The 21,868-nt window shown below is 43.4% G+C and overlaps 2 protein-coding genes across 15 annotated transcripts in view; both read right to left on the bottom strand.

The window, feature by feature from the left end:
- The window catches only part of fez2b (fasciculation and elongation protein zeta 2b), a 71,395-nt gene extending 58,690 nt beyond the window's left edge, over nt 1-12,705 (bottom strand). For 5 of the 14 annotated variants that reach the window (XR_011516852.1, XR_011516850.1, XM_015948065.3 and 2 more), the window contains exons 1-9: nt 12,302-12,704; nt 9,504-9,612; nt 5,123-5,251; nt 4,883-5,024; nt 4,448-4,575; nt 2,755-2,904; nt 2,542-2,622; nt 2,172-2,247; nt 2,031-2,096 (exon numbers count right to left, since the gene is read on the bottom strand). Coding sequence is in view for 7 of the 14 variants with exons in the window: in XM_015948065.3 (XP_015803551.1) it covers nt 2,031-2,096; nt 2,172-2,247; nt 2,542-2,622; nt 2,755-2,904; nt 4,448-4,575; nt 4,883-5,024; nt 5,123-5,251; nt 9,504-9,612; nt 12,302-12,606 (1,186 nt within the window). In the remaining 7 variants the exon portion in view is untranslated. Of the gene's footprint in view, nt 1-13; nt 2,097-2,171; nt 2,248-2,541; nt 2,623-2,754; nt 2,905-4,447; nt 4,576-4,882; nt 5,025-5,122; nt 5,252-9,503; nt 9,613-11,583; nt 12,280-12,301 lie in introns of those variants that run through there. The other 9 variants (XR_011516846.1, XR_011516847.1, XR_008564696.2 and 6 more) reach the window with 6 other exon arrangements.
- Nucleotides 12,706-14,412: 1,707 nt separating this feature from the next.
- Nucleotides 14,413-21,868, bottom strand: part of LOC107378047 (WD repeat-containing protein 26) — a 25,617-nt gene continuing 18,161 nt past the window's right edge. Inside the window, exons 12-14 of the mRNA XM_015948060.3 lie at nt 18,182-18,311; nt 16,848-17,042; nt 14,413-16,761 (exon numbers count right to left, since the gene is read on the bottom strand). Of these exons, the coding sequence (XP_015803546.1) occupies nt 16,736-16,761; nt 16,848-17,042; nt 18,182-18,311 (351 nt within the window). The 3' untranslated portion in view covers nt 14,413-16,735. The remainder of the gene's footprint in view (nt 16,762-16,847; nt 17,043-18,181; nt 18,312-21,868) is intronic.

The following is a 21,868-nucleotide window of genomic DNA, read 5'->3' as shown; positions in this document are numbered from 1 at the left end:
CAGAAGTTTTAAACGTTAATATCTTAATATCTGATGGGGATAAAATAAAAATGTAAAGTTGTTGGTTTTTACTTTTGCATATTTATTTTATGAACATATTTTTCGTTGTGAATTTTAAGAAAAAAAACATCATAAATGTGTTTGTATGGTGGGTTTGGTGTTCCTTCATTATCGTTTGTATTCATGGTCACGAATTCCAAATAAACCAGATAAAATAATAGGTTAAAAAGTATTTTTTATTGTAGACATGAGTAGGGTTGTCACGGTGACCGGTGTAGCGGTAAACCCCGGTAAAAGTTGACAATAATAATAGGGATGTGTATTTTTGAAATTCTGGCGATACGACATATCACGATATATTGCGATACATTCAGTCAGACGTTACAAGCAATTTTTTTTTTACTGAATTTATTGTAAGAATGTTCAATAAACAGTCCAAACCGATACGTAACATGTTTAACATGAGGTATCTGAACCATGATGGAGGGATTTACATTTCAATGGTGGAAACAAAACCCGTCGCACACTGCTGCCAACTAGCGGGTGGTGATTGAATTGCACAAAACAAAAAGAAAATACACAAATGTTTGCATGTAAATTCTTTCAAGAATTAGATACACGGCTTTTTAATATCGATGTAAGAATCGCAGGAAAAAATATCACGATATATTGCCATATCGACATTTCTGATACACAGCTTTTGAATAATGATATAATATTGCTGGAAAAAATATCACGATATATTGCCATATCGTTATTTTCTTACATCCCTAAATAATAACCGTCTTGTTTTTAAAAACTATATTATCTTGGTGGATTACCGTGGCTGCTGTGTAGGCGCGGTGACCCTTACCAGCCACCGTATCATCTGCTGAAGTTGCCGGCGGCACATGCGCACTTTGTTGTTTACAACCAAAACTTTCTTGAAGCTAAAGCTGAAATAATGGCCAAAGGAGGAGACGGCAGCGCTCAGGAGGACATTTTTTATCCCTCAAAGAAGACAAAGTGGGAAGTACGGGCATCTTTTGGATATCTGAAGAATGCCGAGGGACAGCTGATAGAAGACAGCTATCCTGTTTGCAGCACGAGCAGAAAAAGTGTCTGTGAAAGGCAGCAACGCTTCAAATCTCATGACACATCTGCGTGACCATCACCCACAACTCTACAGTCAACGCAAGGCAAGCTAACGTTAGCGTTTTAGCTAAAATGCGTGATCCGAGGATTTGGGTTGAGGGAGAATGCAACGAGTCGCTATATAAAGCAGCCGCAGCGCCGCTACCTGCATATAAACCGTGTCGCGGACACCGCCATGTTGAAATGACGCTATGCATTACGGGGCTCCCAGGGGCAGATAAGAGTTGGTCTCTCTCCGAGAATAATTATGAATTTAACAACGATTACTGCCTGATGACATTTTCCCACATCTGCAAAGCTCACTGGAAGGACACAAACCGAGGACGATATTTTCCTGATATAGGGTTTATTACTCAAGTAAGGGTAAAAAAGTATCTGATTAGAAGGCTACTTGAGTACTGAGTATCATCTGATCTAATATTTTTAAAATGATGACATCAAACAGACAAAAAATAAGAAGTTATGGGCAAATATTGGTATTTTAAAGACTAAAGGGGAAAAATGTAAACAAATAAACAACATAATTACAAAATAACACATTTTAGGCAAAATTTAGACACAAACTGAGGACAATATTTCCTGATATACAGGGTTTATTTAGTTGTCTGAAAATGTAGCACGTTTAAAAAAAATACCGCGATAATACCGAAAACCGTGATAATTTTGGTCACAATAACCGCGAGGGTACATTTTCACACCGTGACGACCCTAGACATGAGGCCTAGCAGCATGTCTGGCTACGCCAAACTGAGATATGTTTCTATGCATTCAACCTTTAAATAGTTTCCTATTTACAACTAGCTTCAGATTAAGTGCTCTGATGATCTTTGGGTCATATAAGGAGATCATATGGACCTGCTTAACATTAGCATGGGTTAGCAGGTGCAAGTGTTTACCTTTGAGGATGTAGTCTGTTAGGAGGGCGGGAACCTTCTCGCTGTCGTCCCTCATGGCGTGGAGGACTGGTGTGGAGAGGAAAAACAAACGTTTAAACAGATAGCTGGTGTCTGGACTTGTGTGGTGCTGATCCGACTCACTCTTTGTGAGGATCTGGAGGTCTTCTACAGACGGAGAACCCGCTTTCTTCTCATAAGGGATCACCGTGGTCAAATACTGAGAAAAAAACCCCACAGAAAACACTAAAACATTGAACGTTTCATGAGCCGCTGATCGTACTTCAGCTGTGATGTTGGAACAAAAATAAAAAGCTGCATCAGTAGCACGACTTTAACACCAAAACGGTCAAACAGAGAAAGATTTTAAATGAAAACAAAGCAACTGAAAGAACGTTACAGGTGGAAAACAAAGAAGTGCTGTGAGGAGTAAAGAAAAGGTGACACTAGATAACGGATGTGAGCATGCCGGAGGATGGGAGAAGGAAGCAGCAGATCACTGGGGGGGGGGCACCTGTTTGTCCCCTCCTGCAGAGCCAAAAGTTTGACGGAGGCTGTTCTGAACCACACTGGAGAGTCCCTCCAGGGTGAGGAGCTACGAGGAGGAAAAGGAAGGAGGAGAAGATGAAGAAGAAAAAGGCTTCGACCCTCCCAGACAGCGGGACGCATCACCCCTCCTCATATAGGAGTGTGTGAGTGTGTGTTTGCGTGCGTGTTTTCAGCTCACCGTGCCCGGTATGTGCATGCTGACCGTCCTCTGGCCGTCGGGCCCCGTCGTGGTCGTGCTCCTGATCTTCTTCTTCTTCCGCAGCAGCTCGCGGTGCTCCTTCTGCTTGTTCTGCACATCGATCAGCAGCGAGATGAAGCTGTTCTTCACCTGCGGAGACAACGCTCTGCTGTAGCTCCTGAAATAACCCACCAAACAGCCCGGGGCTGCTCGACTACGGCAACAATGATAATCACAATTGTTTTTGACTGAAATTGAAATCTCGATTATTTAAGAGGATTTTTAAATTAATGTTGATTTTATTTATCCATTTAGTTATTTATTCTGTCATAAAAATGCAAAACGACACAATCAGGACAACAAAAAGCAAGAAAAAGAAACAAAATAATCACAAAAACAACTCCTGACTCCTATAGTATAAAAAAGGCCAATTGCTCATTCTTTATGAGGCTGAGATTTCACTTATTTAAGCGTGCCCAGTACAGACCCAAGCTTGCAAACACTGACAGCAAGAATCATACAGTGCATTTGTAATATAAATTAATACAAACATATAAACTAAAATGTTGCGTAATAATTATTTAGACCCATCCAGCGGTGCTGTAGGGAAGTGAACCAGCAACGTGTCGCTCAGAGAGAAGAGTTAATATTTATCAGTGTGAGAAATTTAATTCTATCTATTTCTAAACTATTTACTAACAGGTGCCATCATGTAATTATTGTCCCAGGCAGCGATGGGAGGTGTGCTGCAACCCCCCACCCCCCAACCCCATCTCACAGCAACGCAGGGGCAAGCTGCATGTGAGTGTTCAACATGCCGCACGCACACATTTTGTAGTTTTTTTTTCACTCTGGCCACCCAAGAGGGAGCCGGTTCTGTGAGCTGTTTCTATCACGACACACACCTCCCCTTCCCCTAATGTACGGAAGGTCTGTCCGTAGCGCAGGTTGAGTGTTTAGCTAACCTGCAGGGTTACCAGAATGCTTCTTTGTTGTTCGCACGGTACTTTTAGGATTTAAAAAGTCAACAAGAGGGTCTGAAAAGTCGCAAAGTTGGCAACGCGGTGGGACGAGCGCTTGATTTGTAACACGGAGCAGCGCGAGAAGGAGGAGCAAATTATCGGCTCGTTTTAGTTTTCTAATCGTTCAAAACTCAGATTGTAATTGTGGTTAAAATTCGATGAATTGAGCCGCCCTAAATCGGCCCGTCAAGATGTCGCTTCAGTCGCACGTTCTTTGGTTTGAAGGGAAATGATTTCAGCTGAAGGAGTTCACGCCGCCATGACTTTTGCAAACTGTTGAAGATGAGCGTAAAATCAGAGTTAGCCAATATTCATAACTGGGAAATCTGAAAGTCCTTAATGAAGTTTTACTTCCAAACTCATCAACCGGTCCTTTTGTTATAGCTCTTTAGGATGAATCATGATCGGCCAGAATCTGCCAGAGCTGCATGGGAATCAGAAAAACGAACGCTTCCTGGTGAATCGTTTTCATGATACTGAGCTTCTGTTTGTTATTTCTGGGTATTTTGTTGAATTCTCAGTCTGAACTATTCCACTTATTCCCTCCGCCTGGAGGGTTCTATTTTGGGATCCCGTCAGAACTACTCAAAGGCAAAAATAAACATGCGAGCGACTCTTTGACCTCCAACCAGCTATGAGTCTAAACCAAATCGCGATCGAATCCTGGTTACCTCCTTTTCAAAGTCGAGTTCCTCTCTCAGAGCCAGAGCCTGGATCAGCTCCTCGCTGTAGCGGCGGATGGCGGCCTCCACTTCCTCCAGGGTCTGGTTGAGCTCCGACACGGACAGCTGGCGCAGACCTGAGGAGCACAGGAAGACGTGTATGTAAATAATAATAGATACAAATGTTCTGTATGATGTAACATCACCATTTGGTGCTTTAGACATTCAGGTCATCTAATTATATGTGATTACGTAACGTTTGGGACAACACACAGCATTCGCCACCGATTACATGAGAGCATCATCACGTGCACACAGCATGTGCTGGTCCGCTTGTAGTTTGCCTCATTATTCAGATAACTGTGAAATGTGTCACAAGCACGTTACGCGCGAGACGGAGATGTTCCCGCTGACGTGTTTGCACGTGCGTGCAGTGGTACTCACACTCCTCGTAGCTGCTGTTGGAGCCGGAGCGCTGCAGAGCGCCCAGGTCCTGAGACAGCACGGACCGGTCGGACTGGGAGGGACTCTCGTCGTCGTCGGGGTCGGGAGACTCCTGCATCATCTCTTCGAGCTCCTCGATGACCTGGCGCGGCCACGGAGACACGTGAAGTCTTTCTGAACGTTACCAGTAAGCCGATGCAGGACGGCGACTCCTGCAGGCGCCGTGTTCGATGTGGTTACCTGTTCAGCTGTGAAGAGCGGCTCATCGTTGATGCACGACACGATGATGGAGTGCATGTCCAGCTGCTCCCTCAGCTCATCATCTTCATCATCTGACAGATCCAACGGCTGGTTATCGACCTTCTGTCCCTTTGGGAGGGAGGTAGGGTCAGAGGTCAAGACTGATGTTTACATTCCTCAGCTGTCAATGCCCAAACTGAGTTATTATGCTTTTAAACTGCAAGAAAATTAAAAATTGAATGAAAAATCGATTTGACATAAAGCCCACATGTGAGCTTCAGCCAGATAAGCGAGTTTAAAGGTTTTTGGAGCTGAACGCTTGAACTTTTAAATTCTGCTTTTGAAAAAACAAAGAGAGCAGCTTTGAAGCAGGGAGGGTGAACACTGTGCGACTCAGCAGCAGCTCAAGAATAAACATCCTGTTTCACTCCGAGGTCCATTCCCGGGGCCTCATTTATCGAGCTTGCTTACGCACAAAACAGGGTCGGAAAACTGCGTAAGCAACTTTCCACACAAACTTTGGGATTTATGAAAGAAAACTTAGCGGAAAAATGTGCGCAACTTTAAGTTGACGAAGGACCTGGCTTACACACATGTTGGACATGGAGAGCACCTGCAGTGCTGCTGCTGAGAAGATAAACTTATGAAATCCTGCAGCATTATCACTTGTACCGCTCCGTTTGCACACAGAACAAGACCCCCCACGCACACACACAAGCACGCACACAAGCACACACACACACACACACACACACACACACACACACACACACACACACACACACACACACACACACACACACACACACACACACACACACACACACAGCCTGAAGCGCAGAATATCAGCAGGGGGACAGATTGAGACAGAACGTCATGCGTCTGTGACGGTGTGTGTCCTGTCACTGTGACCCGATTGATCATGTGACCTGGCTACTTGTACAGGGAAGATCTCCGTTTGGCTGACTGGTTAGCGTGCGTGACTTTCACCCAGGAGTTTGGGGATCGAATCCCAATTGGACCATTTTTTTTGTATCCGCCACAGATCTCTCTGAAGAAGTCAGCATTGACGGCTTCAGCAACGCTGTGCCACTCCGTGGATTTTCTCTTATTTGTTTTGCAAAAGCACTTCCTTTCATTTCTCCACCTCACCCACAAGTACCTGAATTTCTGCTTCTGTGAAATTGCGCTTCTTTGATCTGCCTTGATCTACGGTCACCATGTCATTGGTGGAGCGCTGCAACAGCCGGCTTATGTATATGCATGAGATCCACAAGGCACTTTCCATTGACTATTTATGGCAGTAAGTGGGCGTGGTGAGGGCGGGATGTGACTAAAATGCAGCTGAGAAACATTCTCGTTAGTCTCCGATTTATGAAGCGGAGATTGCGTGCAGCTGTGCGTCCTCCATGTTTGATAGGTCACACACCTGCTTGGCGTAAGTACTTTTTTTTTTTTGCTGAGCTTAAGTACGGTTTTAGTAAGGATTCTACACAATGTTTGATAAATGAGATCCCTGCTCTGTAGACGTTTTCCTTGTAACGACACCAACAGTTTAGGAGGGGAACTGCACAGGGTGTAGCTCGTCTTAAGGGACACTTGGCTACGCTAACTGACAGGCGAAGTCGCCCTTTCTGGAATCAGCCATTCAAGCAAACAATTCAACCATCTTTCTTCAAGCTCTACCCATGGAGTTGGAATCTGATGGTTGCTGAAAATAGCACAACACTGGACGCAGTGGATACCATCAAATATAAAAACGTACATCAACTTACATTTTTGACCCGCTATCGGCACATTTCCTGTCATAATTCCTAACGTGCCGCAGCCGCGGAACACGATCCAGCCATTACGAATAGAATGCTCAGGATTGTACGATGACAATTATTTCTCCTTTTGACAAAAAGTTTCATTCATTGGCCGTAAGTGAAGAACATTTCAAACAATTGGGCAACAAAAAAATGCTCCAGAAAAACATTTTTATGCCTGTTGGACGTAATATATTGCTTTAGATGTTCTGACCCATTCTGTCAAATATCTTAAATGTGATTTAAGGCCCTGTCCACACGTAGCCGGGGATCTGCCAAAACGTAGATATTTTTCTACGTTTTGGCCTGTCATCCACACGAAAACGGAGTTTTTTCACACGAAAACGGATCTTTTTAAAAACTCCGGCCAAAGTGAAGATCTGCGTTTTCTCCGTTTTGGGTGTCTGCGTGTGGACAGACAAAACTGGAGTTTTAAGGTCTGCAACGTCACTTTCCGCGACAAAAAATGCTGACATCACGTGTGCGACCTGTGTTTACACTAGCCGACAGCATGGATGCCCTCAGAGCTGCGCTCGCTTTATCAATTGTCCAAGCGCTTTCTGCTTGTTTGTTTTTGCAAGCGGAATTACTGCTCCTTGCGGAAGACCACAGATGAAGGACGAGGTTAAGAACGGGGGAAGTACTGCCACCTACAGGTCTGGCATGTCCTTAACAACGTATTTATCCGGGTACGTGTGGACAGAGTTTGTTTTTAAACGAGGTGGTGTGGATGCAAGTTTTTGGAGGGGCGGATATTCGTTTTAAAAAAACCCGGCTACGTGTGGACTAGACCTAAGACACACATTTAATTATTTCATGTAGCATCTCCAAATTAAGAATCAAATAAACGATCCAAAAAGTCCATGCAGAAATAAGAGATGATGAACCGTTGCAGGCACATGGTGACAAGAAGTTCTGAGGTGTCATTTCAGGGCAGTTTTCCAAAAAAATGTTATACACTTAACAAAACTATAAACGCAACACCTTTGTTTCTGCTCCGATTTTTCATGAGATGGACTTAAAGATCTAAAATTCATTTCACATACACAATATCACCATTTCTCTCAAACACTGTTCACAAATCAGTCTAAATGTGGGATAGTGAGCACTTCTGCTTTGCTGAGATAATCCATCCCATCTCACAGGTGTGCCACATCAAAATGCTGTTCCGACATCATGAGTAGTGCACAGGCGTACCTTATACTGCCCACAATAAAAGGCCACCCTGGAATGTGTAGTTTTGTCTAACAGCAAAATGCCACAGAGGGGGCGTGCAATTGGCATGCTGACAGCAGGAATGTCAACCAGATCTGTTGCTCGTGCATTGAATGTTCATTTCTCCACCATAAGCTGTCTCCAAAGGCATTTCAGAGAATATGGCAGTACATCCAACCGGCCTCACAACCGCAGACGACGTGTAACCACACCAGCCCAGGACCTCGGCATCCAGCAGGTTCACCTCCAAGATCGTCTGAGACCAGCCACAGACAGCTGCTGAAACCATTGGTTTGCATAACCAACCAATTTCTGCACAAACTGTCAGAAACCGTCTCAGGGAAGCTCAACTGCATGCTCATCGTCCTCATCGGGGTCTTGACCTGACTCCAGCTCGTCGCCTCAACAGACTTGAGTGGGCTAATGCTCACATTTATTGGCGTCTGGCACGTTGGAGAGGTGTTCTCTTCACGGATGAATCTCCGTTTACATTGTTCAGGGCAGATGGCAGACAGCGTGTGTGGCGTCGTGTGGGTGAGCGCTTTGCCGATGTCAATGTTGTGGATCGAGTGGCCCATGGTGGTGGTGGGGTTATGGTATGGGCACGCATCGTTTATGGACGAAGACACAGGTGCATTTTATTGATGGCATTTTGAATGCACAGAGATACCGTGATGAGATCCTGAGGCCCATTGTTGTTCCGTACATCCATGAACATCACCCCATGTTTCAGCAAGATAACGCACGGCCCCATGTTGCAAGGATCTGTACACAATTCTTGGAAGCTGAAAATGTCCCAGTTGTTGCATGGCCAGCATACTCACCGGACATGTCACCCGTTGAGCATGTTTGGGATGTGCATGACTGGCGTATACGACAGCGTGTACCAGTTCCCAACAACTTCGCACAGCCATTGAAGAGGAGTGGACCAACATTCCACAGGCCACAATTGATATTCTGATAAACTCTATGTGAAGAAGATGTGCTGCATTGCATGAGGCAAATGGTGGTCGCACCAGATACTGACCGGTTCTGAGTCCCCAGACCCCCAATGAAGCAAAAATCTGCACATTCCAGGGTGGCCTTTTATTGTGGGCAGTATAAGGTACACCTGTGCACTACTCATGATGTCGGATCAGCATCTTGATGTGGCACACCTGTGAGGTGGGATGGATTATCTCAGCAAAGCAGAAGTGCTCATTATCACACATTTAGACTGATTTGTGAACATTGTTTGAGAGAAATGGTGATATTGTGTAACTGGAATGAATTTTAGATCTTTAAGTCCATCTCATGAAAATTCGGAGCAGAAACAAAGGTGTTGCGTTTATATTTTTGTTGAGTGTACGTGTGTGTACCTCATGCTCGATGAGTTTAAGGGCAGGCAGGTGCAGAGAGCGAGTGTAAGATGTTTTCCAGTCCACGGGCATCACGTTGCCGTAGTTATTAGTCAGAGCGTTCCACACCCTTAAAAAAAGGAACAAAGAAGACAATAAAAGCGTGAGCGAACAGAGATGAGGGTTTCAGCAGCAGAAATGTAAGCCCAGGGTTCCTTCTCTTTTCACTGTGAGACAGCATTACTGTGTTCCTGCTGCAACACTAAAAAAACATCTTAACCATGTTTCTTTAAGCTTTATTAGTGGGGCGAGTAGCAGGAACAGCCGAAACCTTCTGACAACCTGCTTTTTGCCGAAGATCTTAGAAACAGTGACTACGTTTACATGCAGCCAATATCCGGGTTATGATCGGGTTAAGGTCGGTATTCGGGTTTCTGAGTTGATCAGAATAACCCGTTTACAAGCATAAATAGAAAGAGTTACCCCTAACTTGCATAACCTGATTTAAATGTGGACGTTGGGGTAGCATCAGGACGTATGGACTACGTCCAGACGCAATATGCGTCATATTTCGCTGTCTCTGTACTTTCGGCCATCAACAAAAGACATAATGTTCATAATTTTCACCAGACCGACTCCAAAAGTGTGGTGCTGTGCCGCGACTCGCCATGTTGCTCCCAAGTTGTTGTCTACTTCCGGTGTTCTGGCGCATACAAGACGTCTCGCTACTCAAAAGACCAAGTTTCCTTGCGAACAGAGCATGCGCAGAACACACGCTTTGATGGGGATATCCCGGTATGCGTTTACACGACCAAACATTCGGGTTAGAAAAGGGTTACCCCAGTTATGAGCATATCAGGGTTTTTGGCAGTGTTTACATGGCCGTGCGGAACCGGGTTATTGTGAATATTCGGGTTTTAAAAGGGTTACTGGCTGCATGTAAACGCACTCAAGAGTTGAACGTTAAACCAACAGATTATAGTGTTTACTTCTGCAGAGAAACACACAAGGGCCAGACGGTGCTGCAGACTCTTTTAACTACTCCAAATGTTTTAAATGTTTTTTCACTAAAACCACAAGTTGCCAACAGATTTTGGGGATCCTGTACAATGTGAATAATCATATGAATCCAAATGTCAAACGCTGTCCAGTCATGAGTCTGTTTTTCTACTTTTTGCTCTGAGCACTGAAGGATGGGTGCTGAGAGCCCATGTGTCACACACACGCACGCACGCACACACACACACACACACACACACACACACACGTTTATATAACATGCATGTTTCTCCCTGAAGTGTTCATGCACTGCTCGGCGAGCTGTTGAGTCGTGTTAAACAGGGCAAAGCCTGCTGAGAAGCTTTATGTGATTTTCTGCTCCGAGCACCAGAAGGATCTGAAGTCACCAGCAGTTTCCATGTCACCATCTGAGTTTATATTTAAAAACAGGACTGGTTTCAGTGAACGTGGTCACATTTAGGTGTTTGCACTTTCTCCCCACACACATTAATCTACGTTACTTCCACGACGTCACCAAACACGAACTCCGTTCTCGTCATCCTGCGTTTCATCTCAGTCATGGTTGCAAAAGGGAACTTGTTAAGCGGTTTGACATGTTCAGCTAAAGCGCAGCCATCCGGAAATATCTCTTGCTGCATTTCGGCTCTTTGACTTTTCTATCCGGGGAAGGGACCAGGAAAAATGTCTGATTTTTCTGAGCAGCCGTGCAATCACATCAGCCGATCACTGATTAATCACGGCTAATTCTGATCACCAGATCATCATTTTATAAGTAATTTTGGACAAAAACACAAAATGTGTCCAATTCTAACTCCTCACAATAAAACCCCTTTAATTACAACGCATTCCTATTACAATAAGCTACTCAAGGCCCTTTGGGAATACTTTTGCCCTAGACATTTTAGATTAGATTAACTTGTTGTGTGTAGAGACCAAAGATCAGATAATAACCCAACAGAAACATCTGTTCTCCTTTTATGAAGCACTTAAAATTGTATAATTAATACTTTCCTTCCAAAAGTAATGCATCAATAAATGTAACCTACATACCAACCATCAGACATACCAACAGAACACATACCTCATACAACACACGTGTGACCATACGGGTCTATGATGAACACATTTTAGGATGCTGGAATGTAAAACCGTCGGATTCTGTACAGAAGCTTTCCTGTAAATGCACAAACAATAAACAATACCCATGAACTACTCAAGATAATAAAGATTCCGAATAAAGTCGATTCGTGTTTTCGGTTTGCAGCTTGCTCGCGTCATGTGGTGCGATCGCAGAGGTGTTTCTGTCAGATGCAAAGGGCAGGATGGGGGTGATCCGTGCGGTAAACGTGACATTTCTGCCCGCTGCGGGATAGATGGGACTGACCGCTGTGCAGCGATACCATGTGAATGTGTCGCTGTGACATTTAAGCACCGGAGAGATCTAAAGACTGCTGAGGATCTCCGACGGAGAAAACAACAGTAACAGATGCAGACAGAAGCATCTTTAAACATCTGTGAGAGATAAACGTGGCATACCGAGCCTGGGTGAAAGTAAATGTTTGAATCAACTATTATAAAAAATATATCTTATATAAGATAGTAGTATGTAACTCATACACATGTTTACTAATAGTGTGCTGTGTGTTTCATTTTAATGAGATAACTAGCTAAACTGCAGAGCTGAGATTCTCCCCCTCACTGATATGGGATTAGCTATAATGCTAAAGTAGCTAGCTAGCCGTGAGATAAAAAAATATCTTAAACGAAACTCGCTACTAAATAAATGAATTCTCACTCACTCGTCGTCCTTCAGGATGCTATCCTCTGTGATGGGTTTGACAGGAGCTATGTTTTCCGTCGTAGTGTTGTAGTTGCGGAAACACACTGTCAGCTTTTCGTCGAAGTCGTGGACCAGGTCCTCCATCGACTTGAAGCTGCAGATCTCCCCGGAGAAACTGTTGTCCAGGTCGGACAAGTCGTCTAGGCCCGACGGGTCGCCCGTGTTTGAGTTCAGCTTGTCTAGCTGCGCGACCGACTCCGAGGACGGCGTGAATTCGTTGAAATCCTGCCAGTCCTCATCGAAGTGGGCTAACGGCGCCGCCATGACTGCCTAGGGAACCTGATTCGGCAGTCCGTACGGTCAGAGCCCTCAGCAGCACTCTGCTTTCGGCTTTGAAAAACGACCCGACAGGGGAGGCGAGCGGGGGCGGGACGTGCTGATGACGCAGATCAGATGCACCGCCCCTTTTTGGGGTAAACAAAACAAAAATTATGGGGGCTCAACCAAACCCGAAAAGCTATGCTAAACATTGTAGTCATTTTAAAATTACTTGAAATATTAAAAACATGTTACACATTGTCCTGATGTTTTCACTGGCAGGATAGGCTAATATAAAATGAACAATAACCCAACAATCTGAGCTTTCATCCAACTTTCAGGCTATATAAATGACAGTAGCAGTTAAAAATAAAGCCTTGACATATTAAACCAAATTATTTGCTAAATATGGTTATGTTTAAATATGTCCAATCTAAACATCTAAAACATGCTGTGTAGTGGTCCCACTTGGGGACTGGAAACCACTGAATTTGCATCTCAGTGGTTTTCTTCTGGTGTGAGCACAACAAACATGTTAATAAACTTTGTTTTCAGATTCAGTACAATTAGAAATTTTCTAATCTCCAATATTTTTACCAACTACTTCATATCCAAGTAAATATATTCAAAGGTATCACTTTTATGTCTTAACATTGCAAGGGTTTGTATCAAAATGGATAATCAACAACTATGAATAACATGTCTGACTGGAAATAAAAAGCTTATGTTGATTGACTGTTTTTTTTACTCAGTAGTGCTGAATTCAAACCAAATCCTCCATTTGGTCTTTGATGCAACTTTCATACATTTTATAAATAAATTTTTTTGACAGAAAATGTCCACTCAAAATTCTCCACTGGAGATTTTTACTTGTTTGCCAAGTCAGCAGTTTTTGGGTAAGCGAGACCCACACAAACTTTTAAGCTTGGTTTTCTGGATAGGAGTGTCTTAAGACCTAGGCCTGCACCATCAAACTCCCATGGCTCTTCCTCTTTTTTTCAAAACCCTGAATGCTTTATTGAAAATATGCATACATAACACTTTTCCTACACAACAATACAAAACAGTACAATCACTTTTTTTCAGATAAGACAATTAAACGCAAACCAACACATTTTCCCTTCCCACCCTTTATAGCCCAAGGAACTTAGAGATGCTACAGTAAGCCCTTACGTCCCCAACCCACCACCACCACCTCAGAGAAATAAGACAAGAGTTAAATCAGAAACAACTCCCTTGGTAATCTCAGACAAAAGAACGAAGAGAACACCGGGTTGCATACAGACATAGCATTTGCCACCAGCAGGTGATTGATGGGTTTTACGAAAATGTTTTTTTTATTTTTACACTTTTTAGTGTGCACGACTCCCCCCACCCCACTCGAGTCTGTTGATGATGTAGGGTGTTAAAGAGGGGCCAGTTCTGTGGTCCAGGAGTTTACTTTGGATGTGCATATCACACCATGACACACACAACCCACAGAAAACAAAACTGCAAATCTGGGTTTTGGCTTTGAAACAAATCAGAAAAGCAGCAACTGCCATTCTACAACAGCACATTAAGGAAGAGGGATCAATTACACAAAGATGCAATAGATTCTTAACGAGGAGATTCTTTAAAGGCGAGGGGCGGATGATTAGAACCTGATTCGATTATTGGTAACAAACTAAAACTCCTCGCACTCCTACTGGCATGGGTGCTAATGTGCATATTTATTTATAGTGGTGCTATATAGAATGTAACTGAATACAAACAAAACTATATAATAACAAAGATAAGAGTGATGATTACAAAAAAAAAAGGACTCCAAAAGTCTGGTTATATTTTAATATGATCATACAGGGATAAAGTTCAACCAAAAAAATGATATAATGCAAACAAAACAAAAAAGAAAGTAAAAAGAAAAAGTTCAATAAAAACAGACAGAAAAGCACTGTTTTAAACATTTTACTGTGTATCAGTCTGTAGCAAACTGCCATAACATACCCTGAAAAAAGGGGGGGGGAAGGAAAAATGCTTTAAATGGTGAAGGGACCACTGAGTAACTTGGCTGGAGAGCAAAGGGGTTGTTAATGCTGAACTCTCTAAGTTCCAAGAGTTAGTACCCTGGAGAAGAGGCTGGCATCCCTGACTGTTGGTTTTTATAACGTCTGGGTCAGTCACTCCCTTTGGGTGCATAGACAGGGTGAGGACTCAGCTCCTTTAGTGATCTCCTGTTAAGTCTTTACTGATGCAACCTCATAAGCCAGAACAATGGCCAGCATGGCGACCATAAGCCTCTAAACTCCATGGATTTATGCCACTGTCGTATGTGCAAGAGACCAGAAAGACGGCTCAAAAGTGCAGTGAGGATGACATCCATACCGAGGGCTTTGTGTGCAACTGTATGAACAGGAAAGCAGATTGTTCTTGTTTTAGGATAGCACAAACACTCCCCGCCTACGCGAGCCTCTTCTACCTTACCATATTACCATTTTGTCCAACAGTTACAATCATTAGCTTCTCTTATAAAAGGAACCTTCGCGAACACATTTTATAACTTTATTTTCTAACCAAGCCTCACTCCGTTTCCATTCGTTACCTTTTTTCACCCTTATCCAACAAATCCGATGTCAACAACTCAATGCTGCTTGAATGCCTCATGGTCAAAGACAGAAAAACCCTCCAGAACATTCTAATGGAAAATGTAAAGCCCCAATAAAAACAAAACAAACAAAAAGCAACTTAATATTTAACTAAATGGCTCTTGATAATTCTTTGTTTCACAGATCCAGGTCCCAGGGGGGCTTTGGATAACTCGGGATGGTTTAAAATCCTTTTTACCGGAGGGTGGGTGTGGGGGAGGGAGGGGGAGAGTATCTTCTGCTGGTGTGAATTGAACACGCATACAAAAAAAAAAAAAGAAAGAAAAATACACGCCAATTAAATCTGCACCTGTTAATATCAACTCTTACTGTGTGCATGCAAAAAAAAAAAACACAGTCACAATTGCTCTCACACACATTCACACTCACACACACAGGAGGGACAGCAGTCATTGGTGCACAATTTAGGTTGCACATTTTTCATGTCTGAAAGCGTCTCTGCTGCAACGGGTCGTGGTATGCGTCTCAACAGCGTGCAGCACGCCTCGGCAGCGATGCGTGACACCCTCACAGATGATATGTGACCAGTGGATCGCTCTGTCCTCCTCTCGGGCAGATGTGATGGAGTTATTCGGGGCAGGGTGTGTGTGTGTAGGGGGGGGGGGGGGGTTGTTCAGCTGGAAATACAACAGCGACTGTCCTCGTTAGAAGTTAAATTAATGGATTAAAAACGTTCCTAATGTTGAAAAACAAAAAGCGGAATCTTCACACAGAAGTTTTCCACGGGCACTACATGAGCTAAGATTCACCTCTTAAATGAGAATAAACGCTAGAACTATCATAAAAAACAAACCTCCAACAGTTAACATAGCCTACTTGTGTTCTGTCAGCTGGTTGGTCGATGTTTTATGGTGGGTTTGCCGCCTTCGTCCAAACAATTGAATATCAAGAGACATAGCAAGCATGAGGGGGAGGAGGAAAAAGTACATACAGAAGAGTTGCTAAGTCCCCCCATGCACCAATCTCCCCCAACAACTCCCCACCCTTGTCCACGAAGACATTAGACAGGTAACGTCAGAGGCAATGAGGAGACGGCTGATCTGTGCCGTCTGTCTGGACGCGTCACATGAACTCCATGTGCTCCAAGATCAAAGAGGAGGCGGGCTTCCTCAGGTACTTGCAAGGGCCTGGCATGTCTGATGATGGCACAGCAACAATGGAGGAGGAAGGGTCAGTAAGAAGCGAGAACAGCTGTTACAGCTCACCAGTGATGATCCCATGGGATTTCCATGTCTCTGGACTGGGATCAGACTTTTTTCTTCTTCTGGTGAGGTCTTAAATTTCCACGGTGTCCATCATCATGTCCACCATTTTCATCGGCCAGGCTGGAGGTCAATTCTCTCACGTTTGTTTTCTTGGTGTTTTGGTGACTTTATTCTTCACTTGCTTTTGGGTGGTGCTCAATTTTGGTTGCCCATTTACATTTTGTTTTATTGTGGGATTCTTGGATTGTTGTCAATGTCAGAAGTCGTCTGCTTTGTAAGTGACCATCAACTGTCCATGTTGGTGCAGTTTTCTGAGGAGAAAATTTTAAATAATTACTATAACGGTGCTTAAGGAGCTGAGCAAAAAAACTATAAAACACGGAGTCGCCGCGGTTACCACTGAGCCCGTCGGTCTCCTGCGAGTCGAGAAACGGGGCCGGACCCCAGATTCGCACTGTGCCGTCGTCTGAGGCAGAGGCCATGAGGCCCGGGATGGCCGGGTTCCAGCTCACACAGTTAACGGTGCGCGTATGGCCTGTGAGCTCGGCAATGGGAAGTTCACCACGTCTGTGCCAGATGTACACTTTGTGGTCTGATGGGAGGGACAAAGGGGGTAAAAAAAACAACAACAATACAAGTGAAAGTAAATAAGACTGGATAAAGATGAAAACGAAAGATATCGACTCTCGGACATCCTAAACACAACAAAACACGTGGTCTAACACAGATTTACTACTAGGGGTGGGCGGCATAAACGGTATACGGTAGAAATGATATTAATGTGGCCAACGGTAGAGATTTTGACTATATCGGCCTATCGCGGTAGCGCATGTTGATGACGTCATCAAGCGGCGTCTGTTGAGGTTGAAAGCATGGAGCCTGTGGTGGAGGAGGAGGTGGTTCTCGTAAAGAAGACCGGTGCAACATCGGTCGTTTGGACTTGGTTTGGCTTTAAAGAGTCGGATGTGGAGCAGAACAATATAATCTGCAAAGTATGCCGGAAGAAAGTATTAGCGAATAGAGGGAATACATCTAATTAGTTTTACCACCTCAAAACGAAGGACCTTGTGGAATACGAAGAAAGCCAAAAACTGCATCCTCAACAAACGCCCAGTCAGTCGAGCGGTAAGAAAAAAGGTGGTCTTACACACCAGCAGATGGATATTTTACAAGCATTTGCTAAAGGCACTCAGTATGAGAGAAATAATCAACGGTGGATTGATATTACAAATGCCTTTACCACGTACCTGCGTAAGGACGTGGTGCCGTTTCTTACAGTGGAGAAAAGCGGCTTTCGGGACATGATTAAGAAACTCGATCCACGTTACGAGGTTTCCACTTTATTTAAAAAACTTTTGTGTTTTGCCAACTTTTACTTGTATTTTTATTTAAAATATCCAAAATTTCATTTTTTATTAAAGAATGGTGTGTTCCATTATTTGGAAAAAGATCTGTTACACATCTTTAATATTACTCGTAAAGCTTTTTGATTTTTGCACAATAAAATTTCTTAAAATGGTGTTTTATACTGTTTCAAGTGTGTTTATTCTGCTGCTGCAATGTATCTGGTATGTGAGTATGTTTAGAAACAGTCGTTTTTGACATATATTACAAAAGAAAGTCATATATCTCAATATATACCGTTACCGCACATTTTTCAAAGGATATCGCAATGTAGATTTTAGGCTATATCGCCCACCCCTATTTACCACAGCAGCATGCTGACAGTACCTTCACTGCCACTGGCGATGAAGTCTTCATTGTGTCCTCCAAAGCAGGAGTGGATGGTGTAGAAGCCCTGGGTCACACCCTGGTACTTCCTCACCAGCACCCGATCTTGAAGATCCCACAGGTGCACTCCCTAGGGTTGCAGATAAAAACTTGATTTATTTAATAAAACACCACAGGTGAAAATGTTTTGGTTTTTTTTGCCTAGCAGGAAAATAAACAAACATTGCAGACTGACGTTTTTGGCATCTTAGTTTTATTTGTCTGTTGGATAAAAATGATTTTGGGTTTTAGTCAGTCGACTGAAACTAAAAAAGTTTTAGTCTACAAAGATTTTGGTTTTTAGTAGGGATGCTTCATTCACGTCTTTTTGCAGTTATGTCAACTGCTTCAATGTCACAGAGTCCCGATCAGTTACTTTTCAGAAAAGTATTAACATAAGAAAAAAGGGAAACACATCCAAGTTGTCCTTTAAATTTCACTTTCACTTGTTTGTGAAACACATAGATAAAAAAACATGCTAATATTCTGAATACGTTTAAAAGTAGTCTGGTTGCTCATAAGTCAAGTAGTTTAATCTCTCTATATGTGGGTGCATCGAGTGATTGGTGTTCCTGTGATAGGGCAGGCACAGAGCGCCAGGTCAGCAGGCGAACTTTCACTGCAAAACATCTGTTAACAGCCTGGGTGCTGCAGGAGTCAAAGGAACCCAGATGTTTTGCAGTCTGACTGCAATTTCTCTTTATTAGCATATATTTCTCTGCCGGCTTGCTCCGTGTTGTTGGAGTTGACGCTGTGTGCGGGGACTTTTAGTGGCAAACTGGGATTTAACGATTGGCTAATTTGACGCCTGAAGGGTAAAGCCGAAAGAGAAAATAGTTTGATCTGAAGGCGGTGTATCATGCAGCTGTCTACAAAACACCTGTAGAGCTGCTGCGTTTGTAAAAGCAGGACAAGAAAGGAGATCACACCACGACCCAAGGAGACTGTAGAACTGACATTTGCAACCACAGACGCTCATCCACCGTCATTAATATCATGTTATACAACAGTTAGTTCCGACCGAGTGATATGATTGGTCATGGGACTTTCCAAGAGTGCGGATATTGGACTATAACTGCACTGGGACTGTTTACAAATGGGCCATTCCCATCTGTACCGGGTCGGCCCGGGCCGGGTAGCCCCAGTCGGCCCCAGCCTGGCCCGGTTGATTCCACACATCCTTGCCTTAAGCCCTTGTGGGCTGATTCTACCCACCAATCAGAGGCTTGCTCTAATGGAAGGTGTGAATTTGCTGTCAGCAGTGGGTGTGTTGGCCCTGGTCGGCCTGAAGCAGACCCCCTCGAGAAGAGGGCTGAGAATGAGCCTTGGTTGGCCCGGAAAAATACCAGACCACCCAGATATGTAAACAACCTACGCTACCCGGCCCGGGCCGACCCGGTACAGATGGGAATGGCCCAAAACAGTATCACTCCGCTGTGCGCAGGTGTTCTCAGTTAATCATTAACGTTACTTCCGTTAACTCTTGGGATTTTGACCGACTTCGCACAGCAAAGATGGACGTATTTCCTCGGATAACATTCGATCTACAACATGAATGGTCATCAGACTCTGACACTGAAGGGAAAGAAAGCGGACCGAATACATCAGAGCAAACCAGGTGTGCTGACATGTCAACAACGCACCTCGACGAATTAGAGAAGAGCAAAAAGGAAGTGAGCACTGTGAGGCAGACAGCCTGGGCTCTGAACTGCTTTCAGACTTGGCTCAATCTCTAAAATATCCAATGGATAATGGATCGATCCGGACAGCTAAAGTTAAAGTCCCATTAGTTGTCACACACACAGGTGTGTGTGCGCGAAATTTATTCTCCGCATTTGACCCATCCCCTGGGGGAGCGGTGAGCTGCAGACAAGCCGCGCTCGGGAACTATTTGGTGGTTTAACCCCCCAATCCAACCCCTTAATGCTGAGTGTCAAGCAGGGAGGCATTGGGTCCCATTTTTTCAAAGTCTTTGGTGTGACCCGACCAGGAGTCGAACCCCTGATCTCCCAGTCTCAGGGCGGATGCTCTACCACTAGGCCACTGAGAAAGGTTGGGGCGCCCTACAGCATCAGCAGCTAACTCGGACTTCGGGCGGGATTGGAGCCGCCGGTGAGCCGCTCATGGAATTTAATGCAGGACCCAGAGTTTGTATCAGCTAACAACGTTTTCAAAGGAGTCACACGGAAACATTCAGATAATCGTAAATGATACAAAGTATCTGTGCTTTGTGGAAAATGTTTGTGTTGCCTAGCAATGGCCCTGTCTGCGTCTCCGTTTCGTGTTGGGACTATTTGTGTTGGCGGAGCCTGATAAATAATAAAATAAATGAAAAAAACATAATCTGTTGTTGCTTATTGTTGTTATTAAAATAAAATGAGCAGGTAGAACTGTTGTATAAAAGCAATATCACACTCGAGGTCGTGCGTTGTTGCTGAATATCAGCACTGGTGTGATTATCTGCGGCCTCGTGCTTACGACCTAATCACACCAGTGCTGATATTCAGCAACAACGCACGACCTCGAGTGTGATAATGCTCAATTATCTTGGAATTTTTGCTTTCCGGAGACCATTTCTTGGTTTATCTTTTAGTACGGGCTAGCTTAGCTCAAATGCTGCAGCGAACTAAGCAGGGTCAGTTTTTTTTTTCCAGTGTTGAACGCAGCACTAACCTTTTCCACCTCGTTAAATGCCCAGTTTGCACACATTACACGTGTTTATTACACTCCCATTGCTTTTCATTAAAAAATACATCCAAACTACTAAACTATTGTTTGTCGTTTTAAATTGTTAAATCTCATTTTCCCCACCGATTATGATCTCCTGAACAGCAAATGGTCAGATTGGAGCACCCCTAGATTTTAGTTTTATAAAATGAAGGGGACTGTTATTCTTTACCAAATGAAATTATATGTCACACGTGTACTCTGAGCTACTGGAGTGAGTTTCACGCCAACATTATTTATTTTAGGGCTAAAGGACACGGGACACAGATTTTGTCCAGTAAAACAATTGATAATGACCATACTGTATATGATGAACGTATTGATGCTGATCAGAGCATCATTCACTAGATTTCACAAAAGAAAATTGTTAAATTTCTATCCTTACCAGAATGGACACTTGGGATCATACACAGTATTTTACTTACATACTAGGGTTGTCAGGGTGTGAAAATGTAACCTGGCGGTTATTGTGACCAAAATTACCACGGTTTTCGGTATTGTCGCGGTATTTTTTTTAAACGTGCTACATTTTGAGACAACTAAATAAACCCTGTATGTCAGGAAATATGTCCTCAGTTTGTGTCTAAATTTTGCCTAAAATGTGTTATTTTGTAATTATGTTGTTTATTTGTTTACATTTCCCCCTTTAGTCTTTAAAATACCAATATTTGCCCATAACTTCTTATTTTTTGTCTGTTTGATGTCATCATTTTAAAAATATTAGATCAGATGATACTCAGTACTCAAGTAGCCTTCTAATCAGATACTTTTTTACCCTTACTTGAGTAATAAACCCTATATCAGGAAAATATTGTCCTCGGTTTGTGTCCTTCCAGTGAGCTTTGCAGATGTGGGAAAATGTCATCAGGCAGTAATCGTTGTTAAATTCATAATTATTCTCGGAGAGAGACCAACTCTTAT

The sequence above is a fragment of the Nothobranchius furzeri genome, chromosome 2 (genome assembly GCF_043380555.1).
Source record: "Nothobranchius furzeri strain GRZ-AD chromosome 2, NfurGRZ-RIMD1, whole genome shotgun sequence".
Classification (NCBI taxonomy): domain Eukaryota; kingdom Metazoa; phylum Chordata; class Actinopteri; order Cyprinodontiformes; family Nothobranchiidae; genus Nothobranchius; species Nothobranchius furzeri.
The sequence above is the reverse complement of the archived record's forward strand: the minus strand, read 5'-3'. Positions and strand labels throughout refer to the sequence as shown.